This window comes from Tetrao urogallus, assembly GCF_951394365.1.
Source record: "Tetrao urogallus genome assembly, chromosome: 8".
NCBI lineage: Eukaryota > Metazoa > Chordata > Aves > Galliformes > Phasianidae > Tetrao > Tetrao urogallus.
Genome location: NC_136821.1, coordinates 18882723 through 18891561, shown reverse-complemented (window position 1 = coordinate 18891561; position 8839 = coordinate 18882723). Strand labels below are relative to the sequence as shown.

The following is an 8839-nucleotide window of genomic DNA, read 5'->3' as shown; positions in this document are numbered from 1 at the left end:
TTGAATTCTGCAACATTACATTCCTTCTGTAACTAAATCTCAAAGCAATGAAGGAGGCTGTCTCTGTGTGCCAGGAAACATTCTGAAAAGCAGGAGCATTATGTTTTTTTCCTGATGACATATTTAAGAGACAGTTGTAAACGGGATGTGCTGTTGTCTCAATGACTTTCAGGAGTAAGGACTCCTGAACCGGGCCCATCTGTCACTGCCTCCCCTGCCATCACTCACTCCATAAAACCAAAGGCACCTCACTATCCCCCAGCACGCTTCTGGGGACCAAATGCTGGGCACTGAATGCCAACCAGCAACCCAGAAGTGTTTCTCACAGGGTTTGCTGTGGCAGGACAGGTCATAGAAGGTTCTGCAGTAGTAAAGAACATAACAAATCAGGTCTTAATTAAATAATTTGACCCTAACAACATGGTGACAGAAATGAATTCAGAATGATTACCACTGCGATATTGTCAAATAGCTGTACCATAGAAACTATCAGTTAACTTCTCATTATTTCAGAGGTGAGTGTTCTAGTGGTATTGTCTCATCTCATTATTCCCTGAGAGCACATCTCCCTCCCAGTCCCAGCACCCCCACAGACACACTTGTCCTGCGTGCCCCGTCACCACCAGCGCTGCCCAGCCTGCTGCTGTGCAGACGCAGCTCTGCAGCCGGGCACTGTGGGCTCCGGCCTGTGGGCATGCGGGGAGCACAGCTGGCCTGGGGATGAAATTACACAGTTGCTATCTTAAAAAGCAACATGAAGTAGGATCCTCTTGGTTTGTTTCACACCATTTTCAGTTAGAAAAGTAGAGAACTTGCTACAGTAAAAAGCCTCATATTTTCTCACAGCTTTATGCCTGAACTCACGCGATGCCTGACGGCACACAGGAGTCCCCAAAGGCTGTGGCTGCCCACAAAAAGTAACTCGAAACACAGTTTGGGGCGCACGCCGGGAGGAAAGCGAGACTTGTGCCCTCACATCCTGCGCTCTGCAGACAGGTGAGCCGTGTCGCGCCTCAGCCACAGCCAGGCAGGGGATGAGCGACGCGGCCCGCGCTCCTCCGACGGCCGTTCCCGCCCGGTGCTGAGGTCCGGACCGGACGGCGCGGTCCCCTTCCGCGCTCGCGGTCCAACCGTCGTTAACTGAACAGAGCCCGAGGGGCCGCCGCGGGCTGGGAGAGGCCGGGACTGCGGAAGGCGTCCACCGCGAGCAGCCCCCACCGCCCCGCCCGCCCGGTGCTCCCCGGTGGGTGGGAGGCGGCGGCCCCGGGGCGGGGCAGGGGCCTGGGGCGATCAAAGGATGCCGACTCGGCGGGACCTCCCTACTGACCCCAGTGTTAACGTATTTATTTTCACGCTGCAATCGCGGGTCGCTGTACAGAAACATGCTGGGGCCCCGCGCGGAGCCGGGACGAGGGAGGAAACATTTGTATTAAACAGAGCCGTTAAATAACCTGTACACGGAACGTCAGTCTTTTCCCCTGAAAGCGCCGAGCGCGGCCGCGGGCTGCCCCGCTTCCGCCCCGACGGCCTTAGGAACGGCGCCCATCCCGGGGCAGCGGCCGCGGGGCTCTGCGAACGTCCTTCCCCGCAGCCCCAGGCTCCCCCGGCCGGGCTCCCCCTCGCCGTGCGCGGTGCGAGTCCCGGAGCCGCCCCGCCGGGCGCCCGCGGCGGTCACAGGTCGCGGCCGTCCTCCCGCTTGACGGCGTCGGCCGCCGCCTTCAGCTTCTTGTTCTGGTGCGTCTTGACGTGCTTGGCCAGGTGGTCGCTGCGCATGAAGCGCTTCCCGCACTCGGGGCAGACGAAGCGCTTCTCGCCCGTGTGAGTCCGCAGGTGCCGCTGCAGCTCGTCGGAGCGGGTGAAGCTCTTCCCGCAGAAGAGCCAGTTGCAGACGAAGGGCCGCTCGCCCGTGTGCCAGCGCAGGTGCGCCTTCAGGTGCGAGGTCTTGCCGTACACCTTGCCGCAGCCCGGGATGTGGCAGACGTGCTGCTTCTTCTTGCCCGGCTCCGCCTCCGGCGCGCTGCCCGCGGCCGCCTGGCAGTTGGGGCAGCGGCAGCGGCGGCACCTCCTGGCCGTGGCCGCCAGGGGAGACTTGGTCTGCAGCAGGGCGGCGATCTGTGTTTGGTACTGCGCGAAGTCCGAGTGGCCCAGCACCAGGCCCCGCGGCAGCGCGGCGGCGGCGGCGGGGAAGCGGTGGGCGCAGCCAGGAGGGGCGGCGGCTTGCGGGATGCTCCACCAGGGCAGGTCCTCGGGCGGCGGGTTGGGAGAGAGCTGGCGGCAGGGCTGCGCGGGCGGCAGCAGGTTGGAGTAGCCGGGCGGCAGCGCGGCCTGGGCGGCGTACGGGACGTAGGCGGGGGGGCAGGCAGACGGCAGCGCGGCCATGGAGGAGGGCAGCATCTTGACGGGGGAGAACTCGTAGGGGTAGGAGGGGTCGGCGGGAGGCGTGAGGGGCAGCTCGTGCCCCCCCCCGAAGGACGGCTGCAGGTGGCTCTTCTGCGGGGTCAGCCCCAGGCTGGGGTGCGGCGGCGGCAGCCCCCCCGGGGAGTGCGCGGGCATCTCGCCGCCCCAAGGGTGGAAGATCCTGGAGGGAGATCCGAGCGTCGGCTCGTAGGGCACCGGCAGGAAATCGGCGGGCGCGGCGCCCGGCTGTCCGATGCGGCTGCAGGTGGCGGCCAGCAGGGCCAGCGGCGAGTGCTTGGCCACGTCCGGGGAGGCGCTGGGGGTGCGGTCCTGCGGCGGCGGTCGGGGCGCGGGGAGGGAAGCACAGCGCGTTACTCGCCGCCGCCCGCCCTACCGAAACTTTCCGCGCCCGCCCGTCCGTCCCGGAGAGCCCCCGCCGCGCCCCGCGCCGCGCCGCCGAGAAACTTCCCGAGAGCGGCATCCTCGCCCCGCCCGGTACGGCCCGCGCCCCGCCTGGAGCAGCCCTTCCCGGCGGGCGGCCCCGGCCCAAGTCTCGGCGAGGAGCCCCGTCCAGCGCCCGCCCGTCCGCCCGCGCGGAGCTGCCTCGGGCGCTGGCACTGACCTGGAGGAAAGCCTGAAGCGAGTCGTTGCGGAGGACGGCGACCGCGGCCATGGCTACTGCGCCCGGAGAGAGGCGCCCCGTCGGGGCATGGATACTCCGCGGGACTGCCGGGCCGCCTGCGCTGCGCTGCGCCGCGCTGCGCTGCCCTCCGGCCTCGCCTCCGCGCCCGGCCCGCCCCGCGCCGCCGATCTCCGCGGCCCGTCTGCCTGCGCCGGGATCACCTCCAAGAATTTGATAAGGACTTTGCTGGGCCGCCAGCCAGTCAGAAGGAAGATTTATGGCTTTGAAGTTTGCCGCTACCCAATCATCAAAGAATAGCGGCTCTTTCAGAAGCGAAAGCAAATCCTTTGAATCCACAAAGCTCCTATGGTGTGTTTGTTGGTCGGGATAAAAGAACTGATTATTAGGGGGGATGGGAAGGGAGGAGATAAAGGCGGGACAATTAATGAAGTAATCACTATGTGGGAAATGTATATACACAAATAATTGGATTTTCTTGATCAAAGGACCCCGTACCGCCTGGAGACCCTCTCGCGGGATGCGCGAGACACCGGATCCCCCCTCCCTCCTCGCGTTGTGCTTTTTTCTGGTTTTCTTTCTTTTTTTTTTTTTCCTGTTTTTTTTTTTTTTGTTGTTGTTGTTGTTTGTTTGTTTTGGTTTTTTTTTTTTTGTTTTTTGTTTTTTTTTTTTTTTCCCCGCAATTAAGGGGTTGCGGCGCAGCCCCGAGGTGACAATGTGGCTTTGTTATCGCCCGAGATCTACCTCCGGCCGCCCCCGAGATCACACCGCAGTGCGGCCTCTCCACCTGAGCGGGTCTACCAGGTCTGGGCTGCGGAACTTCCCCCCGCAGCCTCCCGCCCTCGGGGGATGCCCCAACCGAGCTCCGCGCGTTCCCCGCTCGCAGCCTTTGGGGAACTTCAGGTGAGGGCCGGGCGGGGCCCGGGAAGGATGGCCCGGAGCCGCAAGAGCACGGGCAAGCAGGCAGCGGCAGACGGCAGAGGAGAGGCGCGGAAAAGTTTCCTCTCACCCAGCGGGCGCCGACCGCCATCGCCACGCTCCCTTAAACGAAGGCAGAGTCCCTCCCGGCAGCGCCTTTGGCTGCGGGCGGCCCCGGGCTGCGGGCGGGCGGGCGGAGCTCCGAGCCTCTCTGCACCCCCCCGGGGCCGGGGCAGCGCCCTGCGAAGCCGTCAGTCCGGGTAACTCGATCCTCCCCGCGGCCGTCGGGTGCGATTGCATTCACACCGCCGCCGCAGGCCCTTTAAACGCTGGCACAGAGATCCTTATCTGCCTTTCCCGTGGAAACAATCGCCGTCCGTTCAAAGACTTCCAAGAGTCGTAGAGCTGAATTAGGCCGCTGTCTTTTGAAGGGATTAAAGTGCCGAGTCCTCTCCCACGGCTCCGCGCGGAGTACCGGGGAGAAGCAGAACCCGACCCTGTGTCACATCCTGCCCGCAGCAGCCGCGTAACGCCCGGGGGCCACCGGCACGGCGGGAGCGCTGCGACAAGACGGCCGTGGCGGGCGGGAGGCCCAGCAGCGAACTGTTTCAAAATCGGGTCTCGTAATTCATTGTACTGCTCGTCTCTGTGCAGAGGAGCCCTGCTCAGCCCACGCTTGGGGTGATGGCACGGCTGCCACACTGCCCTGGGTTTGGCTCAGTGGATTGATCCAGCACTGCAAAAGTGCACCTGTTACTCCATGAGCTCGTAATGTCATTGCACAACAGTTAGGCCAAAAATACATTTTCTAAGAGCAGTGTTTTTCAGCATTTCAGGAGTCACTTCTGAAACAACGAATTCTTCAAAGACTGCTGCTGAACAGGAGTGCTCTACAAACCCATACTTTTTCTCACCAAGTGCGAGTGCTCTGAACAGACTCTCTGAGGAGAAATAAAAGGTGGGAAAAAAAGCCGAGTGGGACTGACGGTGTGTTGGGAAGGAGGTGCTGCCAAGGGAAACAGCCTCGAGACCCTCCCTAGACACTCTAAACTTGTAAGGTAGCTTATTCCAGCAATGCATAGATGTTAGTGAAAAGCAGGCAGTGCTCCTTGTGCCTACTGACACCACGTGGGTGAGTGCTCACCAACATGGGGAGAGCTTTTGAGATGAATCCAGCGGAAAAACCAAACCTCAAAGTACTCCCAGCACTGCAAGAAGTGGTCCTCAGGGCAGTGGTGTGCTCCCAGCAGGCAGCAAGCCCCAGCACAGCTGGCACACAGCCAGCAGCCAGCAGGTCTTGGCTTGGCTGCTGGCATCTGCTGGGGCCCCAGCACTGCAGGCACTGGGTGAGCTCTGGCTCTGGGTGGCACTGGCCCATCACACAGTTGCTGACGTGGGCCTGGGGTACCAAGGAGATCTGGGAAAAGCTTTGGCTATGAAGATGAAAGAACTCTCACCTTAGTTGGGCAGAAAAATATACAAAAGCAGCCCTGGAGGATGGACAAAAAGGTCTTCTCAGAAATGTGGTGCATGGTTTGCTTCTATTTCACTTCAAACCTTGATGCCTCACTGGTGCAGGTAAGTGCATAAATGATGCAAACTATTCAAACAAAAATTTACACAGAAATAAATTAGTATCAGCAAAATGATTCCAAATGTATATGGCAGTTGTCTTATGCTTTCTACCCTTCTATACAAACACAAATATGTTCTTGCTATATTCTATGCAGCAGGGCCAGATTCCATCCCATCTTTCCAAGACAACATCTATGGCCACACACACAGCAGCACCGGGTTTAGAAAGAGGAACCCCTTGCCTTCCTCTCAGACGTTACCAGGCTGTTGCTCATGAAACTCTTCACCAAACCATCCCAGCTCTGCCCAGAGCTCAGGACCCCAAAGTGAAGCAGCAGTGACCAGGGAGTGCCAGCTGAGACATGTCCCACTAGCTGGTCATGCCAAGCCAAACCATCATCCTAAACTGGCCATGAGTCACATTTCACATCACTCTTCAGTAAGCCCTTTTCACCCAGGGCTGCACTGCTTGGCCAGCTGTTTTGGGAACACAGGACAAGGAGAGGAAAAAGGGCATTCCTCTCAGAGGCAGGGCCACCAGCATGGCCATGGCTCCAGCTCCAGCCTAACAAATAGCAGCATATTCCTCACTCTTCTAGAACATGTGAGATGGAGAGCAAGCAGAATAGGGTACTCTATTGGGCTTCTCTCCCTCAGTAAATCTCACATCCCTGTTTTTCATCCTACGTGCAGGAAGCCCCATACTCTAGCTTTACCGAGCAGAGAGTATCACGTATAATATGTGAAAGAGAGAAGGCACTGTGGTTAAGGACAGATAATGCAATAAAATGGAAATGCATTCTTAATCTAAATTACCTATCCCTTAATCTAAAATAGCCAGTTCTTAATGCTGGGAAATGTGTGAGAGAAAGAGATTATGATGCTGCAGTGCTGGGACTCCAGTGTCCAAATGGCACAGCTCTGTCATATGAGATCCAAACCCAAATAATGGGATTCAGAAGAAATCTGTTATTGAGCATCACTGATCGCTTCTCAGGAGGCCACAGGAAACCAAAAGGGACCATTTTCCCACATTTTTCATCTTAAAATAAGAAAGGCTGGAGAAACAAACAAACAAACAAACAAAACAACCAAGTATCTGTAGTGATACACTCAACTACAGAGTTGTGCCACAGCAGAATTCATACAGCAGTGAGTGGAGTTGCTGCCCATAAGAACTGAGGCAGCCTCATGCTTTGCTACATTTTTCACGCTAAGAATACTTGGCACATGCAGTGATTCAGAAAGAAGCTGTTCCATAGTGCCAATGATTCTCTTTAATGAGATATAGTTATCAGTTGATTTATGAATTTCTCCTGCCTGTTCTCATTTACTTGGCTCTAAATTAAGGAAAAGATCATTTGCATTCTAGAAGTTAAACAGTGTTTATAAGAGAACAGAGTAATCAAAATCCCTCTTAAATCAAGATTTAGAAATCACACAGGGATTAGAGGTAGCTCTTCCCACCCTCCCCAGAAAGGATAACAAGAGTTCCAGCAATGTGCACAGCCTTATCCATTAAACTTGGCGTCAAAGACTCAAAAAAACCCATTGCGTTTCCAGTTTTATCTGGTTTTCCATGAGTATAGTGTTACCTTATCTCAGGAATTTAATGTAGGAAGAGACAAAAGGAGCCTTCTGCCCCAGCCTCGCGATACCCTGATGACCTCCTCCTGGGAGATGCTACGCTCCCTGTTAATTTAGATACCATATGCCTCAATGGTCATCACTTCAGTGGCTGCTCTCTATTTTACGGCCCTCACAGAGATTTTGATCACATTGTCTATTAAAACAAACCACTTCCTCTGTTTGCTATTGCTCTGCCAGTCAGAGGCACCTCAGTTGATCAGTATTTGCTCATTCTTACCTACAAACACCGCAATTCAGTCACCTTTGCTCTTTCCTTTGGTATATGCTCCACTGTTCTTTACAGGCTACTTGCACCGCTTGAAGTTAAGCATCAAAAACCAGAAAGCAGTAGCAGAGGGATGTAGGATATGGGAAGCAGCTGCACAGAGTGGAGCAGCACCGCTGCTCAGATGCAACAAGCCAGGAGGGAGCAGCCTGGGGCCAGGACCTTCTTGTTAGGCTGCAGCAGAATCTTCTCTCTGCTGATATTCCGGCAGCCCCTCACTTGCCAGATCCTGGCTCTGTTTGTATGTTACAGGGTGGATGTGTTTGATCTCCTTTTCCTGTGCAAGACAGCATTTCACAAGGGAGACAGAGGCAAAAGGCTGTCACTTGTGGTGAGGCAGAAAAGCAACCTGAGAGCTCACACTGTACTAGTGCTGAGATCTGCCAGGAGAACTAGGAATGGGCATGGCTGCATACATGCTGGTGCTGGGGTCACGGGTAATGAGAATACCAAACTGAATGGAGCAGCTCAGTTTGCTCTGAATGATTGATTGAAGCCGTTTTCATCTCTGTAGGGTGTTCTTTTTTGGCTAAAATAACATTTCACTCAGAAGTCTCTACACAGGCATATTCTTACATCTATCTATCTATTCAAAGGGTGAAAACTTTATTTCCACTTTCTTGTTCTTCTTGTTCCCAGCAAGCAGTCCAGATAGTTTTCACAGACCACCTTTTGCCATCTCTACATACACCAACCAACCTACCAGGGACAGGGAATGTCACCCAGGAGTAGGGTTCAGTGCCGTGGGCGCAGAGAGGGGTATCAAAGCAACAGGCCCAATTCAGGAGATTTGTCTGAATGACAGGAGCAGCTGTGGAGCTGGGGAAACATGGGAACTGGATCAGTGAGCAAAGCCTTGAGACAGGCCTGAGTAGAACTGCTGTCAAACTGTGAGGTGCGTGTTTTGGGAGGAGATGCAGTCAATCTGTTGTACTTGTCACTGCAGTGCTGAGCACATGGTCTTATAGCATTTATCTTCACACCTCTTCTATAAAGAAGTAGTGTGTTATTATTCCACTCTTACCAAAGGAAACCACAGGAGACAACACATCTTAACCCCCACATCACATCCTAAAACTACTGAAGAGGCATCTAACTTGGGACCACATTGTTAGAACGTTCCATCTCATTGCCCTTTTTTCCTCAACCCCTATCCCCAATTTCAAGTCAGTCTCTCTTGACTCTTGTATCCTCTCAGCAGCTTTGAATTACGAGCAGATAACAATTTTTCTGTAGGAAGCTGCTGAGGAGAGAAGATAACAAGCATGCGGCCTGTGCAAGCGCAATGATAAGCCAACATGCCCACCACAAATATTTCTACCCAGCCTAGTGGACAGTAGAGCAGCAGGTGGAAACTGAAGAATTGAGCCTCACACCTTTGCTTTATAAAGGCA

At 55.4% G+C, this 8839-nt stretch overlaps 1 protein-coding gene across 1 annotated transcript; it reads right to left on the bottom strand.

Moving 5' to 3' along the window:
- Positions 1-1671: 1671 nt before the first annotated feature.
- On the bottom strand, positions 1672-3070 carry SP5 (Sp5 transcription factor; the record flags this gene model as incomplete). The annotated part of the gene is made up of 2 exons (XM_079539249.1): positions 1672-2727; positions 3020-3070. The coding sequence occupies 2 exons, from the start codon at positions 3068-3070 to the stop codon at positions 1672-1674; spliced, it is 1107 nt and encodes a 368-aa protein (XP_079395375.1).
- Positions 3071-8839: the final 5769 nt, after the last annotated feature.